Source organism: Neoarius graeffei, chromosome 5 (genome assembly GCF_027579695.1).
Source record: "Neoarius graeffei isolate fNeoGra1 chromosome 5, fNeoGra1.pri, whole genome shotgun sequence".
Taxonomy (NCBI): domain Eukaryota; kingdom Metazoa; phylum Chordata; class Actinopteri; order Siluriformes; family Ariidae; genus Neoarius; species Neoarius graeffei.
Genome location: NC_083573.1, coordinates 106524987 through 106548481, shown reverse-complemented (window position 1 = coordinate 106548481; position 23495 = coordinate 106524987). Strand labels below are relative to the sequence as shown.

At 42.4% G+C, this 23495-nt stretch overlaps 1 protein-coding gene across 4 annotated transcripts in view; it reads left to right on the top strand.

The window, feature by feature from the left end:
- Positions 1-23495, top strand: part of arhgap29a (Rho GTPase activating protein 29a) — a 115148-nt gene that overhangs the window by 33985 nt on the left and 57668 nt on the right. For 3 of the 4 annotated variants that reach the window (XM_060922697.1, XM_060922695.1, XM_060922696.1), the window contains one exon: positions 22548-22691. In XM_060922697.1, coding sequence (XP_060778680.1) covers positions 22548-22691 — 144 coding nt within the window. Of the gene's footprint in view, positions 1-22547; positions 22692-23495 lie in introns of those variants that run through there. The other variant, XM_060922699.1, reaches the window with a different exon arrangement.

Below are 23495 nucleotides of genomic sequence, written 5' to 3'. Positions count from 1 at the left end.
TTATCTTTTCTTTCATTGCCATAGTATTTCTGACCAATGAATGAAATGTTGCTTGTAAAAGTATCAGTTTCACTTTTTTCACTATCAGTTGCAGACTCTTAGGATCGAAAGAACCCTAAAATCCATCCATCCATCCATTATCTATACCATTACCGGTATCTATCACAGAGGAAGATGGAGCCAATCCCAGCTGATTCAGGGCTAGAGGCCGGTTCACCCTGGTTAGGTCACCAATCTACCACAGGGCTAACACATACCCCTTTTCCACCAAATCAGTTCCAGGGCTGGTTCGGGGCCAGTGCTGGTGCTGGTTCACAACTCGTTCAACTTGCGAGCCAGCTGAGAACCAGTTTGCTTTTTCATAGCTCGCGGTGCTAAGGGAAGCTACGTCATTACGTCACTGTATACGTCAGTTACGTCATTGTATACGTCAGTTACGTCGCTGTATACATCAGTTACGTTGGTACGTTTGCATAAACCTTGGCGCGAATATTGAAGCAAAAACAACACGGAAGAAGCAGCAGCAACAATAACAACAACAATAATAATAATGGATGACTTCGTGTTTGTACAGCTGCTGCTTCTCGTCGCTTAAAAATGGCGATCTTTCGCGGTCTTGTTATTGTTGTTGGTCTTAACAACTCCGCCCCCTGCTGACGTAAGCGGTTCTTTCCTCTGGCCCAGCAAAGAGCTGGTGCTAGCCTGGAACCAGTTTTTCTGGCCCCAGAGCCAGTTCTTTGTCAGTGGAAACAGAAAACCCGGTTCCAAACTAAGCACTGGCCCCGAACCAGCCCTGGAACTGCTTTGGTGGAAAAGGGGCAACAGAGACATGAACTAGAAGGGCACTTGGTAGAGTCCATACCTCCACCAAGCCACATGTTATCAACATCAAAATCAAATCACTTGAACTTAGGATAATACTAAAGCTATCCACCAAATTTCATCTAAATCCGTTCACTACTTTTTGAGTTACATTGGGAACAGACAAAAAAATCTTGGCTCTGCATACATATCAGGATCCTGGATCCACATACATATCCAGATTTGCATTAAAATCTATTGAATTGTTCCTCGGCCCATGCCTAACCTTTCCACCAAATTCCATCCAAATTTGTCGACTACTTTTTGAGTTATGTTGATAAAAGACAAACAAATGGAGGTGAAAGCATAACTTCCTTCAACAAAGTTAACAGAGGAAACAACCATTCACACCGATGGTCAGTTTAGAGTAGCCAGTTGACCTTTGGACTATAGGAGGAAACTGGAGCACCTGGTAGAAACCCACACTGGCCCGAGGACAACATGTAAAGTCCACATGGAAAGACCCTGATCGACCGTGAGGTTCAAACCCAGAACCTTCAGTGTGCACTCTAAAATGTCTGGTGTAAATCTACTTGTTGTCTCCAGATATCTTAAATATACAGAAACATATGCAGGTCATGCGCTTTAAAGTCATGCTTATGAGGTTGTTGAGTTTCGCTTAGTAATATCTCAGATAGCTCTTTATACTTATCAGTAGGCATTTGCAAATTATGTTCACATTCCACGCACACATGCGCACACACTCACACAGAGATTAAGTTGCTTTCTGAAAACACAGTCAGTAAATCAGTAAACTGAGTCATCTCTACTGGATGACTTCATTCATTCATTAAGCTGGTTGAAAAGAGCTGAAGTGACAGAGTGTTGCACAGAATCAATGAACACCTTTATTTTATAGCAATATTTAACAGACTGGGTGTCCATGGATTCCTTCCAGGCCTTGAGCAACCGGCAGGTAAAACCGATAACATCAGCATGTCCTTGTGGACAAATACTTGGAAAGAAGCCAGGTGATGTTTTGGGAATGATTATTTTCTGGATTCCCGCGTGACCATCTTTAGATACAGAAGGCTCAGTGTTGTGTTTATCAAATGTAGGCTAAACATTCGGGAAGCTCGGAAACTCACAAAAGGATTTGGATAAGATTTTCATATGTATGTCACATCACACTAAATATATTTATTATAAATGTACGTTTTTTGCCAGTGCTGTTTTCTTTGCTGAAGGGATGAGATTTCCCTTTAGTTAAACACCAGATCATGCATAAATGATGTCTCATCTCATCTCATTATCTCTAGCTGCTTTATCCTGTCCTACAGGGTCGCAGGCAAGCTGGAGCCTATCCCAGCTGACTACGGGCGAAAGGCGGGGTACACCCTGGACAAGTCGCCAGGTCATCACAGGGCTGACACATAGACACAGACAACCATTCACACTCACATTCACACCTACGCTCAATTTAGAGTCACCAGTTAACCTAACCTGCATGTCTTTGGACTGTGGGGGAAACCGGAGCACCCGGAGGAAACCCACGCGGACACGGGGAGAACATGCAAACTCCACACAGAAAGGCCCTCGCCGGCCACGGGGCTCGAACCCAGGACCTTCTTGCTGTGAGGCGACAGCGCTAACCACTACACCACCGTGCCGCCCGCATAAATGATGTATTACGGTTAAAAAAAAAAAAAACATTCCAAATCCTGAATACAAATCTTAGACATTCAAAACTGAAAAAGACAATTTTGAAAATTTTATGTCATTTAGGCCAAAGATGAAGCGTCCAGGATTCCCATGGAAAAGTAGACGCTTTCAGAGCAAACAATCAAAAACTCAGCATTTAGCCAATCACAATCATTTAAGTATTGATATCATGATAAATGATGCCACACTGTATAGTGTCTTGCAAAAGTATTCATCCCCCTTGTCCTGTTTTGTCGCATTACAAGCTGGAATTAAAATGGATTTTTGTTGTGATTTATACAACATCCCGACCACTTTAAAGGTGCAAATTGTTGTTTTATTGTGAAATAAACAATAATTAAGATAAAAAAAACCCAGAAATCTGGAGTGTGCATAGGTATTCACCCCCTTTCGTATGAAACCCCTAAATAAGAGCTGGTCCAACCAATTCACTTCATAAGTCACATAATTAGTTGATTAAGCTCGACTTGTGTGCAATCAAAGTGTCACATGATCTGTCACATGATGTCTGTATAAATCACCCTGTTCTGGAAGGACCCTGACTCTGCAACAGAACAATTGATTAAATGCAAATCCAGAAACATATGTGGATCCAGGATTTCTTTCTTTATTTATTTATGTCTGTCTGTTCCCAACGCAACTCAAAAAGTAGTGAATGGAATTGGATGAAATTTGGTGGACAGCTTTAGTATTATCCAAGGTTCTACTGACTTGATTTTCATGTTCATAACATGTGGCTTGGTGGAGGTATGAACTCTACTGAGTGCCCTTCTAGCTATATACTGTATACAGTTTTTTTTCTCTATTCAGTGTCAAATATTTTTTGTGAATAAAAATTTTATTTTTCCAATATCAAAAAAAAAAAAAAAAAAAAAAAAAAAAAAAAATATATATATATATATATATATATATATATATATATATATATATATATATATATATATATATATATTTGTCCATGTGTTGAACAGTTAACAGTTAGATCTATAGAGAAAAAAAAATTAACACTACTGTATTATTGGGAAATTGTCAGCACAACTATATAGTGTGACTATATACATCTTTTATCACAGAAATATCTTTGAGAATCATGATACAGTGTTTCTTATCAAGTCGGCCATCCCTAGGGTTCATGAATAAAAGTGAACAGACATGAAGTAGAGTTGAGTCAAAATACAGGATGTGAACCATCATGACGTAAGTGCATCTAAAGATTTTTATGTTCAATCCATCCATCCATTTTCTGCCGCTTATCCGGGTCCAGGTCATGGGGGTAGCAGCCTAAGCAGAGCTGCCAAGACTTCCTTCTCCCCAGCCATCTCCACCAGCTCTTCTGGAGGAATACTGAAGCATTCCCAGGCCAGCCAAGAGATGTAATCTCTCTAGCGTGTCCTGGGTCTGCCCCGGGGTCTCTTCCTGGTGGAGCATGCCCAGAGAGCCTCCCCTGGGAGGCATCCAGGGAGCATCCTAACAAGGTGCCCAAACCATCTCAACTGACTCCTTTTGATGTGGAGGAGCAGCAGTTTTACTCTGAGTCTCTCCCGAATGACCGAGCTTCTCACCCTATGTAATTTATGTTCAATGTAAATTCCTATTAATCAGCGAACTTTGTTGAGTATTTGTGTAGAACTAGATTGAACAATACCTCGTTACCTAAATCGTTAAACAGTGCTTAATTTCACTGTCGAAGTCCAGCTGCAGTATATGAGCAGAAGATAAAAACATTCGTTTTATTTTTTTGAGTGCTCGGAATGCGTCTGCTTTTTCCGTCGGAATCCCAGACACTTCCCTGTTGACATAATTTACAAAAAAAAAAAAAAAAACCCTGTATTTTTCAGATTTTAATTGTTGAGATTTCTATTTAATTTGTGCTAGCAGTGCTGGCTCAAATTGTGACTCTCACTCAGGATCTTTCTTCTTCTTCTTCTTCTTCTTCGTATAACATTATTCTGATGCTATTTCTCCCTCAGTTTTCAACCAGTCATCACCAAATTTCACATGAAGAATACCTCTGGGCTGAATTATGTTGCTATGACTTTTGGTGCTGATCTGGATCACTGATCAGGAATGATCCATGAAAAACAGGATTTTTTTTTCAATCACTTAGAACTCTGTCAATTTTCTTGATTTTTTTCAATCCGTTTTTTTTTTTTATTATTTTGTTCAGGGCGGCAGGGCGTAACTTCCCCTCACTAAGCATCATTATCTATCTCTTACCATTCCGGATCTATAGGGTACAGTGATCAGACTTCCTGGTTTGTAACAGCTAGCACAAATTGCTGTGACTTTAGTTACAGTCTCGATCTAGTTAAGGTTCCAATTTCATCTCAGAACCATAAACCACAACCTGTAATTTTGAATTCTATGTTTATGATGGTAAATCTTTCCTCTAGTGAGTTCAAAATGAAGAAACATTTGCAGCCAATGTAAATTTCTTAAAAACACCGTGGGGGAAAAATATTTAAAGTGACATGTATATAAAACTCTAATTTTTATATATAATATATATACACTACCGTTCAAAAGTTTGGGGTCACCCAGACAATTTTGTGTTTTCCATGAAAAGTCACACTTTTATTTACCACCATAAGTTGTAAAATGAATAGAAAATATAGTCAAGACATTTTTCTGGCCATTTTGAGCATTTAATCGACCCCACAAATGTGATGCTCCAGAAACTCAATCTGCTCAAAGGAAGGTCAGTTTTATAGCTTCTCTAAAGAGCTCAACTGTTTTCAGCTGTGCTAACATGATTGTACAAGGGTTTTCTAATCATCCATTAGCCTTCTGAGGCAATGAGCAAACACATTGTACCATTAGAACACTGGAGTGAGAGTTGCTGGAAATGGGCCTCTATACACCTATGGAGATATTGCACCAAAAACCAGACATTTGCAGCTAGAATAGTCATTTACCACATTAGCAATGTATAGAGTGGATTTCTGATTAGTTTAAAGTGATCTTCATTGAAAAGAACAGTGCTTTTCTTTCAAAAATAAGAACATTTCAAAGTGACCCCAAACTTTTGAATGGTAGTGTGTATATATAATATAAGTACCCTTCATTTCATCTGCTCTCACACATAACTGGTGCTCGATTTCAGCTGATTGGTTGGGAAAACGACTATGCAAACACGTCAGAAAAAAATGTTTATTTCTTTCCGTCTGTCTCACTCCATCTCAATTTTCTCACTGGTTGAGTCTCTGTCTGCTTTGTGGGAAAATAGCTGTGGCACAAGTGCCCCTTGAGAGAACCTCCATGCTGTTTCAGTGATTTGTGGCTCAAATCGTCCCTTGTGAATCGCTGGCCTAAAATTAGCCTCTGGCTGACTTTTTTCGCTGGTTTACAAGCTTCAGAATGTCACCGTACCTCAGCCTTGTTTGGTGTTTCAATCGTATCACGTCTCTCCCTGAGACTGAAAAATGTACTGTAAGGCATTTCAGCTAATTCTTTAATGAACAGAACTGAAGCTGCGTTTGTGGCCTCCTCGAGCACACCCTAAATTAAAGCCACTGTAAATTAGACGAGCAGAGATTCGGGTTGCTTAGATCTCACGCTCCCTTTGAAGATCTGGTTGCACACTCCGGCTCGCCTGCTGTAAACATTCTCAGGGTGTTTTTACAGATCCCTTATGAAGCATGTGGTTAAGTTTAATGAGTAACAAGACAAGGGGGTTGGGTCAGGAAGCGGGAGGGAGGGTTAAAACATAGGTGGAATTGTCTTGTCCCTGACCCCCTCCTTCTCACCCTGTCAGTTGTAGGGAGATTAGGGTTCAGCGGGAGATTTCAGTATTGTGCATATGGCTGGGGGATTTAAAATGGCACTATGGTGAGGGAGGGGTTCAACATCTCAAGAGCGAGGTGAGAGAAATAAAAGCAAGATGGAAATCTAATAATAATCTTATCTATGAGCGTGTTCATATAAGTCACAGTTATCCAAGTTACAGGTGCCTACAAGCATGCATGGGCAAGTTACAGGTGCCTACAAGCATGCATGGGCAAGTTACAGGTGCAGATGGGCATGCAGGTGCCTACAAGTATACACATGTACTGTACTGTCTGCCATGGGTGCGTACAAGCATGCACATATCGGTTACACATGGCTCCAAGCATGCATGGGCAAGGTACAGGTGCTTGTAAGTGTACATATGGAAATAACAGGTGTCTGTGAACATGTGCATGTAAACAAGGGTGCTTATGAATGTTCACCCATGGGCGCCGCCAGGGGGGGAAAGGTTAAAACAATTCTAGGGGCCCAGCACTGCCATGGGGCCCTTTAAGGGGCTGATAATATGCTTTTGATGATTTTAATAAGACTTTTGAAATAACAACAATGCAATATTCCATCTGGTAAAATGAGCTAATTGAACAAGGTTGTCTATTTCTTGAGTTCTTCAACATATTGTCATTTAACCCTCCCCCTTTTGCGAAATGGTACAGTCCAGTTCTGTTAGAAGCGTGATGCGTTAAATCTGTGTGCTGATTAGTGCAACGCTACTTGCTGCTGTGTCGCGGTGCAGCAGCCAGCCAGCCAGCAGTGGAGTGCGTACAGTCTATGATCGCTAAATATGAAGAGTGGCTGTCAAAAACGTAAAGAAAGGCAGCTGAAAGCCGAGAGGGACCGGAGAGGCAGGCAACTGGTCACTCAGTTTTTCCCAAAGAAAGGTAGCTATCGCTCACATGTGTGTTCAAAATATTAGCGAATGGTAAATGAACAGTATGAACGTGGTTGGATTAGCCTATCAAGAGAACACTTTTACAGTTTGTACAGTGACATATTTTCCATTTTAATAACTGAACTGACTTGTGTGATAAACAAGATGAAATATTACGTTATGCTGGTGCTAATAACTAGTGCTAATAACCAGTTTCATAACTAATGGGGTGCCCTAAATATGCACAGATTCAGCTTCAGGGGGACCTCCGCCCTACCAAACCACTGAACCCCCCTTTGGAGAAGGAGGTAAGCAGCAATACAACCCATAAATGCTTTAGGATTGAAGTTTTTCATGAGCGAGCGCCATATACAGTTTGCTAGATTAAATTGTTGCTAATAACGGACACCAGTCAAGTGTTTGACATGGTTACGTGTGTGGAATGTTCACACGTTCTAAACCATTGGTTTTAAATTGAGGGGCTGGAGAAAGCGCAGCACACATAAAAGAGGGATAGAGGTTACAACATATGAAGAAACACGTACGTAATTGATCAAATTGAAATGTCACTCCATGTCACTTTGAAATAAATTTATAATAAGATGTTTCCTGTCTTTTATGGGTAACATTTGTAAGGCTACTGAGTATGGAGTTCATTTAAATGCATCAAACTTGTCCCTGGTAGGTTAATACATAAAATGTAATAACAAAGTCACAAACTCAAGGTCCATGGGCTATCAAAAGTCAAATAATGACAATAGTGCAATTGTGACGAGGGTGGGCAAAGTTGGGGGGCCCAAAATTCTAATCTTTCATGGGGCCCAAAATTTTTGGTGGCGCCCCTGTGTTCACCTGTTTGTGAATGTGCACATACAGGTTACAGGCGTCTACGAGCATGCATGTGTAAGTTACAGATGTCTGTCTGTGTTCACAGTGTCTGGCAGCATGCAGGTATAAATAATTAGATTAGATTAGATTAGATCAGATCAGATCAGATCAGATCAGATCAGATCAGATCAGATCAGATCAGATCAGATCAGATTAGATTAGATTAGATAAAACTTTATTGATCCCTTTGGGAGGGTTCCCTCAGGGAAATTAAGATTCCAGCAGCATCATTACAGATAAACAGAGAAAAGAAATAGAGAAAACTTCTAGATAAATTAAAATAAATTAAGTATTTACATATACAAATATAAAAGAATAAGATATGGGAAGAGAGGAAGGGGGGGAGAAGTGGGGTTAGGGTAAGTGTGTGTGTGTGTGGGGGGGGGGGGGGAGCAGGAAAGATATTGCACTTTATATTGCACATTATATTGCACACTGCCCGGTATTGCTTATTGTCAGGCTAGGCTACTGCTCCTTCCCGTCCTCTGTCCTCCTGTTACCCCTCCTCCCCCCCCGAGAGGAGTTGTACAGTCTGATGGCGTGAGGGACAAAGGAGTTTTTGAGTCTGTTCATCCTGCACTTGGGAAGGAGCATTCTGTCACTGAACAGGCTCCTCTGGTTGCTGATGACGGTGTGCAGAGGGTGACTGGCATCGTCCATGATGTGCAATAGTTTGTCCATAGACCTCTTTTCCGCTAGCCTGGCTAACGCGACTTCAAAGCTCTCCGAGCTATTGGTCTGGCCAAGATATTAAGCCCAACCGTTTCCCAGAGCCCGTGGTTGACCCGCCTCCCTGAAATGCCTCAGTTTGCTACTGGTCGAAGCCAGAAAAGGCTGTGACGAAGCTTAAACCAATCACATCACTCTTTCCTCTGACGTATGCGACGCGACGGGGCTAACTGGTAGATTAAACTCTTACCGAAGCCGGTCGGGAGCAAGGCGAAAATGGCCTTCCTTTCAATAAATACCTCCAGGACTGCTCTTTACTCCGTTTTCAATGAGAACTTCCCGTTGAATGCTTTCAATACAGCATCTATGCGTAATAGATGCAGAAGCGTGAATGAACCGCTTCTGGCATAGATTCTGTAAACAATCTATGGCTTCCGGTCGCAGTTCTACTACGTCAGTGCCTTGAACACGCCTCTACCCAGGGCCGTTGGAGATGCTCAAAGTTGATTGGCTCCCGATTTTTCGGGAGCTTGGAAGAGCTGGAGATAGCTTGCCTTGCCAGACTAAGCTCGCAACAGGCCCTCGTGTTGCATCACACTTAGGATGGGCGGGCCCAGGCTACTTCTCCGCCACCGTCACCAGAGAGTCCAGCTTCATGCCGACCACAGAGCCGGCCCGCCTGATCAGTTTGGGGGTCTATGAGTGTGCACATGTGAATTTTGGGTGTCGATGAGAAGGTGCATTTAAATTGCAGGTGTCTGAATGTGCATGTGGAAATTCTGTGTGTCTACGTGCATGCATATGTACATTGTAGATGTCTATGAAATATACAGTGTCTTGCAAAAGTATTCATCCCCCTTGGTGTTTGTCCTGTTTTGTCACATTACAAGCTGGAATTAAAATGAATTTTTGGAGGGTTAGCACCATTTGATTTACACAGCATGCCGACCACTTTAAAGGTGCAACGTGTCGTTTTATTGTGACACACACAATAATTAAGATGAAAAAACAGAAATCTGGAGTGTGCATAAGTATTCACCCCCTTTTGTATGAAACCCCTAAATAATAGCTGGTCCAATCAATTCACTTCATAAGTCACATAATTACTTGATTAAGATCCACCTGTGTGCAATCAAAGTGTCACATGATCTGTCACATGATGTCTGTATAAATCACCCTGTTCTGGAAGGACCCTGACTCTGCAACACTACTAAGCAAGCAACATGAAAACCAAGGAGCCTCCAAACAGCTCAGAGACAAAGTTGTGGAGAAGTATAGATCAGGGTTGGGTCAGAAAAATATCCCAAACTTTGAATATCTCACGGAGCTCCATTAAATCCATTATAGCAAACTGGAAAGAATATGGCACCACTACAAACCTGTCAAGAGAAGGACACTGACCAAAACTCACAGACTGGACAAGGAGGGCATTAATCAGTGATGCAGCAAAGACCCCAAAGATAACACTGAAAGAGCTGCAAAAATCCACAGCGGAGATGGGAGTATCTGTCCATAGGACCACTTTAAGCTGTACACTCCACAGAGTGGGCGGGGCTTTATGGAAGAGTGGCCAGAAAAAAAAAAAAAAAACATTGCTTAAGAAAACATGTTGGGAGTTTGCCCAACAGCATGTGGCAGACTCCCCAAACACATGGAAGAAGATTCTCTGGTCAAATGAGACTAAATTTCATCTTTGTGGCCATCATGGGAAATGCCATGTGTGGCGCAAACCCAACACCCTGAGAACACCATTCCTACAGTGAAGCATGGTGGTGGCAGCATCATGCTGTGGGGATATTTTTCATCTGCAGTGACAGGAAAGCTGGTCAGGACTGAAGGAAAGATGGATGGCACTAAATACAGGGCAATTCTGGAAGAAAACCTGTTTGAGTCGGCCAGAGGTTTGAGACTTGTGGCCCTTTTCCACTACCCTTTTTCAGCTCACTTCAGCTCGCTTCAGCTCACTTCAGCCCGACACGGCTCGCGTTTCGACTACCAAAAACCGGCACGACTCAGCTCGCTTCAGCCCTGCTTAGCCCCTAAAACTTGCACCGTTTTGGAGTGGGGCTGAAGCGATCCAAAGCGAGCCGAGTGAGGTTGGGGGCGTGAGCAGACACTCCCCTGTGCACTGATTGGTGAGGAGGAGTGTCCTCGCATGCCCACACACGCCCCGCGAGCACGCTGGGATCTGTAAACACCGCAAACCCGGAAGGAGAAGAATTACGAGAATTATGAAGCCTTATGCGCCTTGCCTCATCTATACGCTCTTGCCAGTATCTGTCCGCGTTGTCGGTGACAACAAGCCACAGCACCAAGACCAGCAACACTAACGACTCCATGTCCTCCATGTTTATTGTTTACTATTCGGGTCGTGAGACTACCGCTTAAAAGATCACTGATGTCACTGTTTGCGCTGCTTAACGACATCACCTGACGTCCACCCACTTTCGCTAACTCCACCCAATGTGTCAACCCACTTCCAGCCAGCACGGTTCAGCGCGGTTGTAGTCGAAATGCAACTCCAACAGCCCCGCTCAGCTCGACTCAGCACGGCACGGCTCAGCCCGACTCAGCCGCGTTTGTAGTGGAAAAGCGGCATTGGATGAAGGTTCACATTCCAGCAGGACAATGACCCTAAACATCCTGCTAAAGCTACACTGGAGTGGTTTAAAGGGAAGCATTTAAATGTCTTGGAATGGCCTAGTCAAAGCCCAGACCTCAATCCAATTGAGAATCTGTGGCATAACTTGAAGATTGCTGTACACCAACGCAACCCATCTAACTTGAAGGAGTTGGAGCAGTTTTGCATTGAGGAATGGGCAAAAATCCCAGTGGCTAGATGTACCAAGCTAATAGAGACATACCGTAAGAGACTTGCAGCTGGTATTGCAGCAAAAAGGTGGCTCTACAAAGTATTGACTTTTTTTTGGGGGGGGGGAGGATACCGATTTCTGTTTTTTTCATCTTAATTATTGTTTGTGTCACAGTAAAACAACAATTTTCACCTTTAAAGCGGTAGGCATGTTGTGTAAATCAAATGGTGCTAACCCTCCAAACATCCATTTTAATTCCAGCTTGTAATGTGATAAAACAGGACAAACACCAAGGGGGATGAATACTTTTGCAAGACACTGTACATGTGTAAATTGTAGGTGTCTATGAGTATGAGATGTCCACGTGTAAACTGTAGGTGTCCATGTGTTTACTTATGTAAGATGTGGGTGGTCACGTTGCATCAACTTTGCTGAGTTGCAGAGTTTAATGTCCATCTCCACTTAAGTCCAAGATTTGTAGGGTCCTTCCTACTATGAATCTTAAGGAGACTCTTGCTCTCTGTCTCTCTGTCTTGTCTCTCTCTGTCTTGCTCTCTCTCTTACTCAGTAGATTTATGGTTATGGGTTCTGTTGGGGCTGGGTGAAATTTGTTACGGGAAAGGGTGCCAGGATGAGTTGTGTACATTAGCGTGTCCTTCTTGCTCTTTTGTGGAATGGTATAATCTGTTGGCTGAGAGAACTCGAATGGAGATCAGGTTGGTGTTAATTAGAGCTCAAAACCTTCAGCAAATTGTCAGCTAGTCTTCTAACATTTCCTGGCATCACTCTATCTCTTCAGTATTTTGGTAATTTCTCATCTGCTAATTGCCTGGCATTACCAACAATAATTATCCCTTTTGTAGACGTTCAGATCACGGATTGTTGGCCCTTAAAAAAGCGTATTCATGTTCCACTTCCCCTCAGCCTATTGTGTTTGTGAAAGCTCAAATGATCAAGCGAGCTCTGTTGTACTGACTGGAAAATGATGCAATTGCAATAATAGTTTGTGTGAGGAGTTAAACTTTCGCTCACCTGTGGCACATTCCTGAGCAACACCCTTCTTTAAAATGCAACAAAGAAATGTACGGTAAATAGCTGTTCTAACAGCAGAAACAATCCCTTTTCGTGTTGCAGGAACACACACACACTGGCCACTTTCCTGTTCCTGTTCTTGGCTGCAGGAGTGGAACCCAATGTGTTCTTCTGCTGTCACATGCTGAGATGCTTTTCTGCTCACCAGGTGTTGTAAAGAGTGGTTATATAAGTTACTATATCCTTCCTGGCAAAAAACCTCAAACCAATCTGTCCATTTCAGGGTTTTTTCTAGAAAAATTTAGTATGAGGGCGCTCACCATGGCGAGGGAACGAAGCGGCGGGGGGGATGGTGCCGGTTCCCCCCCGCCGTGCAAAGCCTTTGAAAAATGCTCCAATGGGACATTCTGAGTATCTGAGAGGGAAATTGTAACAAATTGTCTGTCAACATTGAAAAAGAAAGAAGTAATCTTCTTCTGCCCCGGACAGTCTTTGGCTTTCTTCCGCTTCGTGCCGCAGGATGACATCTTTAAATGCCCAAGTGTCAACAAAAACAACTCGCGAACTACTTCTGTCAAAAGCTCCCACGCCGGTGGGTGAAAGGTCATTCAGTCTCGAGAAATCTCGCTCTACAAGTCAGCTGACCTTGTATGGAACCCATGTCAAATCTCGCGAGAGCAGCCGCGACAAGTAAACAACTAAACAACATGGCGCCTCAGTCTGGAAAACGCCAATTCGGATTGTTTTTGCACCGTCTGGCGGTGTATCTACTATGATTGGAATATTTTTGGAGCAATTATAACGTATTTGATGATCAGACACATTGTCACGTAGTGTTGCTGGGATGTTTTCACGGAGTCGGTAAGGGGGCGCACGCCGAGAGTAAGAGGGCGCAGCGCCCCTGTTCCCCCGTTTAGACGAAAGCCTGCATTTCCCTCTGACCCTCTCTTATCAACAAGGTGTTTGTTTCCACCCACAGAACTGTCACCCACACATGCAGTGTTTTTTTGTTTTTGGCACCACTCTGTGTAAACTCTAGAGACTGTTCTGTGTGAAAACCCCAGGAAAGAGATTAGCAGTTTCTGAAATACTCAAACCTTCATGCTCCATCTGACTCAAACCAACACCCATGCCACAGTGAAAGAAAGTCACATTTTGAGATCACAATTTTTCCCATTCTGATGTTTGAACATCGGGAATATTAACTGAAGCTCTTGATTTGTATCTGCATGATTTGATGCATCATGCTGCTGTCAATGGATTGTAAAATGGCCGGTGACTGTAGTCCCTTCTGTGTTATGCAAGGCACTAGATTCATTTCTATGGTTGGTTAGAACAGCCTCCAGAAACCAAGATGACAGCTATTGTCAAAGGATTAACCTATATTTTACTTCAAAACACAATCACAATTTATTTATCCGGTAGATTGGATTAGAGGAATTCTTCAGTGCAAACTTCTAGCACTGGATTTAGGTCAAATTGAACATGCCCCAAATGGGATCCCAGGAATTGGCTAATCTTGACAAATCCCCCTCAGAAACAGATGAGATGAAAGGGACTCCAGAGCCCAATCTGTCCACTCCACTCTGACAGTACAGAAAAACGTGATCATGTTCATTAGTTTCAGGCTAGCAGTTCTTTTTTTCGCAATAATTTCCTCATACAAGTGGAAGCAGGTGCAGTGGTTGCAGATTAACAGGCTGTTTTGACTCGAGAGTTCTGAAGCCTTGGAAACCCATCAACCAGGCCTGGCAACAAGTGCAAAGAGTCAACAGCCTCATTTCAGCGAGATCACAATGTTGTATCATCAGCCAAGCTAATGAAAGAAGCACTGAAGAATTCCTCTAATCCAATCTACCGGATAAATAAATTGTGATTGTGTGATTGTGCAGGAACTTATGCCAGAGCTGTGTTCTTCTTACACTCTTGCGTCACTGATATAAGATTTACATTGACAAGCAGACGGAGGATAAAGACTCCCTGGGGCAGTAAAGTGTCTGACACACTCAAGCTCTTCTTCCATGAATGGGGCAGCAGGAAAGGGGTAAGGGCATGCAGTTGCAGCGGAGAAGCATTTTCTGGACAACCCATGGTTCCATGGAGAGACTCCTCTAGTTTATTTTTTTTCCCTTGGGTTCAACCTGATCTCTCTTTCGATAAAATTGTGCATGTTGATGCTGGTGCCTTATACTTCTTGCATTGCCTTTATGAATGCCTTTCTTGATATCAGTGAATCTAAACAATAACTAAGATAAGTAAATGTCTTGATAAGCATAGAAAAGTCTCATTAGTCTCTCATGAATCATTCTGCTTGCTAATGGCAGGTGGCCAGCAATCCTTGCACATTGGCACTTCTAGAAGATTTACTGTATAGTCTTACAACAGATCTACTTGATTGATATTATTATTATTGGCTGTCGTAATTTTAATATAATCATAGATTTGTGTTTTGGTTGAGCATGTGTAAGAATTCTGAAGTGTGGGGCATCCATCCATCCATTATCTATCAGGGTCTCCAGGAAGATGGAGACAATTTCAGCTGACTTCAGGCAAGAGGCAGGGTAAACCCCTGAGCAGGTCAGGAATCTATAGCAGGGCTAACACAGAGATGAAGCAACCATTCACATTTAGAGTAGCTAGTTGACCTAATCCACATGTCTTTGGATTGTGAGAGGAAACCCATGGCAGGCATGGGGAGAACATGCAAATTTGCACACAAAGGCCCCGGTTGGCCATGAGATTCAAACCCAGAACCTGTTTGCTGTGTAGCAACAGTGCTAACCTCTGCACCACAATGCTGCCCAAGTGTGGGGCAGTGGTAGCTAAAAGGTTAAGTTTCTGTGCTTGGGATTGTAAAGTTCCAAGTATAAACCCATTCCTCAGACTGTCATATCAGTGACCTTTCCAGGGTGTACCTCGCCTCTTACCCAAAGTCAGCTGAGTAGAGCTCTGTGATAAACAATAAGCATCAGGATAAACGGTACAGATAAGGAATGGATATAACTCTGCCTAAGAAGCTTCAACCAATTAGGGTATCTCTTAATGCACAATCTATCTAAAACAGTGAAGATTCTCCACTTCGCAAAACTACCTTTACATTTTGTGATTTGTGCCTTCTTGTTGTTGCTTAATAAGTCCATTACTTGTCTCCTAGGGCAGAACAGTGATGTAGTGGTTCACACTGTTGCCTCACAGCAAGAAGGTCCTAGGTTCGAGCCCAGCGGCTGGCGAGGGCCTTTCTGTGTGGAGTTTGCATGTTCTCCCCATGTTTGCGTGGGTTTCCTCCAGGTGCTCCGGTTTCCCCCACAATCCAAAGATTTGGATAAATGGTGGCTCTAAATTGACCATAGGTGTGAATGGTTGTTTGTCTCTGTGTCAGCCCTGCGATAACCTGGCGACTTGTCCAGGGTGTACCCCGCCTCTCGACCATAGTCAGCTGGGATAGGCTCCAGCTTGCCTGCGACCCTGTACAGGATAAGCGGCTACAGATAATGGAGGGATGGATGGATACTTGTCTCCTATTCAGAGTGCTTAGCAATTTGTTCAAATTCATTCCTGTGTTTTGAGTGCAGGAAAAGGATGAATCTTAATTGTTGTGATCCAAATACACTTGTGTATTCTACAGTAAAATGCTTTTCTTCACGTATCCCAACTTGAAAGGAATCTGGGTTCAGAGCACAGGGTCAGCAATGGTATGACACCCCTGGAGCAGTTCAGGCTCCCAAGGTCCCAACTTATTTTTAGAAGTCTTAGGATTTGAACTTCCAACCTTCTGGTGACAAGCACAGACCCTTAACCTTAACCTTCAAGCCATAATTGCAACTCCTCATTGAAGTTACTTTTTTTTTTTTTTGCTGATCTGTTTATTATTAATTTTATTAATCTGTACACTTTCCTCATCTTGTCAACTCTTTTCAAATTTCTCTGTTGCTGCTGCTGGGTTTGAGTTATCAGCTCAAGCTTTGCTGGATCTCTGGAGATTTGGTCATTGGTGGAGCTCTGTGGGAGATTCTTAGTTGTCTTCAGTCAAGCAGATCTGGAATGCAAGGGCACGATACAGCTTACGAGCCACTGATCAGGAAAAAGAGGCCTCTCTCTCTCTCTCTCTCCCTCCCTTCTGCTTTATCTCTTGCTGCCCTACACACTTTCTCTCACTATCTGTCTTGCTCTTGAGGTCTTGTGTTTTCGTTTGCACTTTCTTTTGCTCTGGGCCTCCTGTTCATTTTTGTGAGGAAAAAAAGCACATTCTCGACTCCATGCTAAGCATCTCATTTACATGCAAAAGAGTACATACTCAAGCATAGACACGTTCTTGGCCAGCAAAGTGGATTTCTGAATATTTTCATGGGAATACTGAATGCAACGCCCAAAACTCTTAGAAACCAAAAAAGCCTCTGATTGTGAAACTGCTGTTATTTTGTTCTCAAATTCACCTCTTCAGACATCCTTTTTCCAAGACAGACAGAATTAGGATTCTGAGCGCGATGTAATTAGCCTAATGAGAGCTCTCAGCACATGCAGATTATGGTCGCTATGAGACCCAGTATTTTCCCCAGTCTGATCTCAATGACATTTGCAAAGCTTCTGCTACTTTGCAATCAACACCAACCTGCCATATTGCTAAACAGCAGAGACGTAGGAGTCGCCACAGGTTCTGTACATTCCCAACAAATTTCGAAGGTCAGTCCCTGTTTTATGTTGTTGTCAGGTTTTTGTATTCACACTGCAGGCAGGTGTTTAATGTTGGACAATAGTAGACCACACCAACAGTAGACTCATGCTTGATCACTGTCAAGATAAATAACCCCCACCCCCCTCCCCATTACCCCTGTCATTCACATGCCTTTTTTAAACCATGCATGACTGAGTAGAGCAACTTGCAAAGGACAAAAACACTGCCAAACCATATTGAATCTCAGACCCCTGGACATGTTTCACCTTCTTTCAGTCAGAACATAATGCTGCCGTTACAAGCCATAACAAGGCATTATTCAGAATGCTACAGACCATCTCCATTTTCTGGTCTTTCAATGCCATTCCTTTGCTGTTTTACTTGGTGCTGTTTTACAATGGCAAATCCCTAACAATATGAATAATGTGATGTATACAGTAAATTAGGCTTGGAGGGCTCGTACCTTTGCCCATGACTTTATTTGTGTTAAATGGAACGAAATCCAGCCACATTTTTTTGTGGCTAAGTTTGAATTTATGTAACATTCTCATGAAATCAGATCACTTAGAATAAAAAAATGAAATTAAACTGCTGGGAGTTCGAGGGGTTTACTCTTCAGTGCTCCTTATGATTAAGGTAATGATTTGATATGCTCTGATACCACTGAACTTTGATATGATTTAACTAAGTAACCTTTGTTCAATAAGTGACCAACTTGGTTCAGAATCTGGATTAGACCTACTGATAAATAAAGCCACAAGTGGCAATGAAGGGCCCGAGCACCTCCGGTATCCCAAATCTGTCATGAATCCAACAAACTACCTAGGAGGAGAATGTCAAAATGTAATACGTGTCAAAACACACAAAGCCAAAAATAACTCACTCCCTGTTGAGTATGGCTAATACAATGTACATTACAATTTTGTTTGTCTTGGGAATCCCCACACACCTACCAAATTTGACATGGATAGGTGAAACTATCCGTGTCAAATGGATAGTTGTCTCAATGACATAGGGGGGCACTATGGAGTCCCCTGGACACACCTGGGGCCAAGCCTCTATCCCTGAGTAGCGGTAGCCAAGACTGATGTGTGTTCCAAATTTAATGAGTTTTCACCCATGAGAACCACCTCAAAAATGGCCAAGTCTGGAAGAAAAAGAAGGAAAATAATAATAAGAAGAATAAATCAGAATCCTTAGGAAAACAATAGGGCCTTGCACCTCGGTGCAGTGCCCTCCAGTGGACACTGGAGGCCACATACCTCCAGTGCTTGGGCCCTTTTCCCACACAGCGAGTTCTACTTTCTTGAACTCCTTGCCCTGGATGGCCATGGCATCTTCAGGATTTGAGTTAATCTAAGATCTAATGATGCATTCCATTTGTACTGGGAAGTCAGGATTTCTGACTCAGAAAGTCAGAAGAACCTCACCAACCCTAAGTTCAAAATCCAAGATGGCTGCTCCATGCATCAACAGTAGTGACTGCTGTGGTAATAAACTGTTAATTAGAACTTATGTCTTATTGATGTCTCATTAAATCAGGCATACACACAGAACTGCCCAACTTCTATCTGTGGACATGTTGCCACAGTAGCCACATGCAAAATACTGTGTAATGTTTTGTTATCAACTGGTATTGCTAATAATGGTGAATGGTTTTCTGACTTGTTGTACTGGAATGCAATGAACTCAGGTGTAATGTCATTCCCAGTTTCAACTTCAGACTTCTGGGGTAAATGGAACACAGGATAATTTTTTAGACCATGTTATGAATTGTTATGAATGCTGGTATTTTATCTCTGGTTAATAGGGTAACTGCGAGTTCTACTCAGGGTCAGGTCGTACCAAAGACCATCATAAAAATGGTACCTACTGCCGTCTGGCAAGGCACACTGCAATACAGATGCAAGTGGAGAGTCAAACTCTTGTGGTTACCAGAGGACCTGCCCCCCACTGTGAATCTAGCTGTATAGGCGAGAGGCTGAGGGCTATAGAAGCGGAGATCCGCGCTGCCCAATGCACCTTAAGGGCCTGGTTAGTACTGGGACAGGAGACTGCCTGGGAAGACCAGGTCCTGGCACAGGAAGGACTTTGATTTTGACTTTTATTTTCAATACTGTAACCTGGTCAGCTATGAGAAAAATGGTCTTCTTCAAGACCTCCTCTATCTACAGCCTCTTCCTCTCAGGAAAGCAGGATGAAGCAAGTTTTGTAGGACTTTGGAAAACATTTGAAGCTTAGCAACCACACACCAACACCTCCACATGCTAGGTCTGTCAGGTCCCACTGGTAGAGGATAAGCAGAAACATAGCTGTACTGAATGAGATAATACAGTATGTTCAATCTTCTGCTCGACTGGTTGGTGTAGATGGTGATGATGGTGAAAACCCTGGCACATGATGTATGATGTTGTGTTGGTGCAGCATGGCACACAGAGAGCATGTGTACAAAGCCTGTTTCTCAGTACTGTTTTACAATGGCATGCTTTGCCCCCTGCAGGAAGCCTAATTCCTCTCATTAGAGCTGCTCTGATGGTGAATGTAAGCTGTAGCGAGCAGGATTAATCATACTGACCGAGCAGAGCATTAAAAAGCCGGTCCTGAGATTTATTGCACCATAAATGTGTGATGCCTTGAGGCCCTGGGGTATGTTTGCGAATGACCTGCAGGGATAAAAGCAAGACTCCCCACTAAGGCATCGTCTTTTTAAAGCTGTCCCTTGCTTTAACAGGGTCTCCTGTTTTTAGCACACAGGGGTAGGGTCCAACAACCTATCACTCAGCACTCAGTGAGCATGCTTGGGCCCCTGGCCCTTGTAGGAAAGGCCTGTGTGTACTTTTGTTCAATGTTAAACCCATGACCCACTGCTCTTCCCTCTGTCATCATGGGCTGCAGCTAAGTCATGTTAATTAGGTGTGTTTCAGACTGAGGTTACCTTTTTAACATTCACCCTTCACCCCATCAATGTGTATGAAGGTTATACAGGATGGTGGTTAGCTGCCTTTGTGGATGTGTGATTGTCATTCAGAGTGCCATGTCTTCAGGACATGGTCCTTAATTGACCCCGATTGATTGAAGGTTCTCGGTGGAGGCTGGCCTGGTGTGAAGTGTGGGTGTGTACCCCCTGCAGCCTGGTATTTACTGCAGCTTTACAACACCATGTGAATGTGACTCGCTTTCTTTGATTCATTCACACAAAATGGAAATGCAAATGTTGGCAGTTTGAAAAAAAAGGACATCCTACCTAACCATATAATGTGTAATGTACATGATTTATACCAAAGTGTTGATTAATTTTCTATATAAATAGTTTATAGAGTATTAATGTGCTCTTTGTAACGTTATCATTTCTATAGTAACAGCTCGTTCATACAGCAGACGCTCCATATAATCAGAACAAGCTGCATTTTTCTTCCCTTAGAACTGGATATCTATATAATAAGCAGCAAAGTTTGCTTGTTTGTTTGTCTTGAGCTAATGTCACCATTTCTTGATGGAGTTTCACCAAATTTGGCAAGTAGGTCCAGGGATGACCCAGAATTTTGCATGTATAAGCAAAGCTCATGTACGGGCCCCAAGGAGGTCCCTAGGGGGCACAACATCCACCCCCACAATGCCTTTCACGTTACCTTTATCAACACAAACTCTCGACAGATCTTCACTAAACTTGGCAGATACAGGATATAGCCACAATTTGGCAGAACTCGGAAAGTCCACATTTGGGCCCCAGGTCCCAGGTGGGCCCCTGGGTGGTGGATGCTTGACTGAAGTAAGAAATATGTAGCAACAAAGTATCTTTTTCTGATATATATATATATATATATATATATATATATATATATATATATATATATATATATATATATATATATATATATGACAGCATATTTTATCAGAACCTGAAATGTAAAAATCTACAACATGAAAATATTTTCCCAGGAGAAATGTATATAGCTTATATTTGTGCTGCTCTAATAAAGAATATAAAACTAGAATTGTTTGTTTTTAATATATTGTATATCACATGCTAAAAAAATTACGTCCGAGCTTCAAAACAAGTGTTGCCAGGCAAAACAAACCTCGCCCGGCAGCACTTATTTTATACCTATATGTTGATAACAGTAATATTTCTTTATCATCAGCTGTCAGGTTATAGTCCTATGAAAATCCATGACCTTGAGTTTGACATTTCAAAGCCATTCAAGGTCAAAGGTCATCGTGCCAAATGAAAGCCTGTATGGCACTTCCTATAAGTTGATAACGGTAAATATCTGTCTACCATCAACTGTTTTCAAGTTACAGCCCTCTGAAAATCCGTGACCTTGAGTTTGACCTTCCAGGTCACTCAAGGTCAAAGATCATGGTGCCAAATGAAAGGCCATTTGGGAGTTCCTATATGCTCATAATAGTAAGCATCTCTCTATCGGCAAACGTTTTTGAGTTATAATGGAAAAGATGTTATTTTGACCGAAAGGTTGACCTTTCCAGTGACCTTGAGCTTCACTTTGACCCGATTACCTCCAAAATTTAATCAGGTAATCTACGGACTATTGCCCACCTACTCTGAAAATTTGAAGTCAATCGGTGCAACCGTCTAGACGCTATATTGTTAACAGACACACAAACAAACCGCACTGATTACAATCCCTCACCCCGCTTACTCCATCACGGGTGAGGTTAAAACAAAAAACAAAAAAAACAACAGCCTGTGTCATGTTACGGATGTAGTTTTCCTATATTTTTAAAGTGAACTGCTTTCCAAAATCAGGTTCAAGGATTTGATATCATTATCGTTATGGCATCTTTATTAATTCCTTTATTTTAAAAACAAACTTCTACTTAATGTCTATTTAGTGTCATTAAAAAAAAAAAAGCCTGAATGGAGCACTCTGGTCAACCTTTATTGTTTTAAATGTGCTTGATGAATAAATAAAGTGTGCTTTCCTTTCCTTTGTACTGTATTCTCGTCATGCCCGCAGGATTAATGCTCCGTTACTCGTGTGGAATCTGATGACTGAGTGAGTGTTCACTCTCAGGATCACTTAAATGACATCAATGTAATGAACATGTGTTTTTGGAAATGAAGGGAGTGAGCAACAGTATGAGATAATGTGACAGCCTGATGAGAGAGAGAGAGAGAGAGAGAGAGAGAGAGTGTGTTTCCTTTATATTACGTCAATGTGGTAAAACCTGAACTTGTCATTCAGTGTGTAATTAACTCTTCATCACACTGCAGATTGTGAGGTGTTGTTTTACTCACTGTGTGTGTGTGTGTGTGTGTGTGTGTGTGTTCCAGAGCACCAGGACTGTCTGCACCAGGTGGTTCATGAGCGTCTGGGTGAGCTGCTGCGTGTTTTAAAGTATGTGATCGCGAAACACCCCACTCTCAACTCAGTGGACATCCTCACTGCGGCAGGCACGCTTATCGCCAAGGTCAAAGGTCAGGCACATCTCTGACCCCATCTACAACCCCGATTCCAAAAAAGTTGGGACAAAGTAGAAATTGTAAATAAAAACGGAATGTAATAATTTACAAACCTCAAAAACTGATATTGTATTCACAATAGAACGTAGACAACATATCAAATGTCAAAAGTGAGACATTTTGAAATTTCATGCCAAATATTGGCTCATTTGAAATTTCATGACAGCAACACATCTCAAAAAAAGTTGGGACAGGGGCAATAAGAGGCTGGAAAAGTTAAAGGTACAAAAAAGGAACAGCTGGAGGACCAAATTGCAACTCATTAGGTCAATTGGCAATAGGTCATTAACATGACTGGGTATAAAAAGAGCATCTTGGAGTGGCAGCGGCTCTCAGAAGTAAAGATGGGAAGAGGATCACCAATCCCCCTAATTCTGCGCCGACAAATAGTGGAGCAATATCAGAAAGGAGTTCGACAGTGTAAAATTGCAAAGAGTTTGAACATATCATCATCTACAGTGCATAATATCATCAAAAGATTCAGAGAATCTGGAAGAATCTCTGTGCGTAAGGGTCAAGGCCGGAAAACCATACTGGGTGCCCGTGATCTTCGGGCCCTTAGACGGCACTGCATCACATACAGGCATGCTTCTGTATTGGAAATCACAAAATGGGCTCAGGAATATTTCCAGAGAACATTATCTGTGAACACAATTCACCGTGCCATCCGCCGTTGCCAGCTAAAACTCTATAGTTCAAAGAAGAAGCCGTATCTAACCATGATCCAGAAGCGCAGACGTCTTCTCTGGGCCAAGGCTC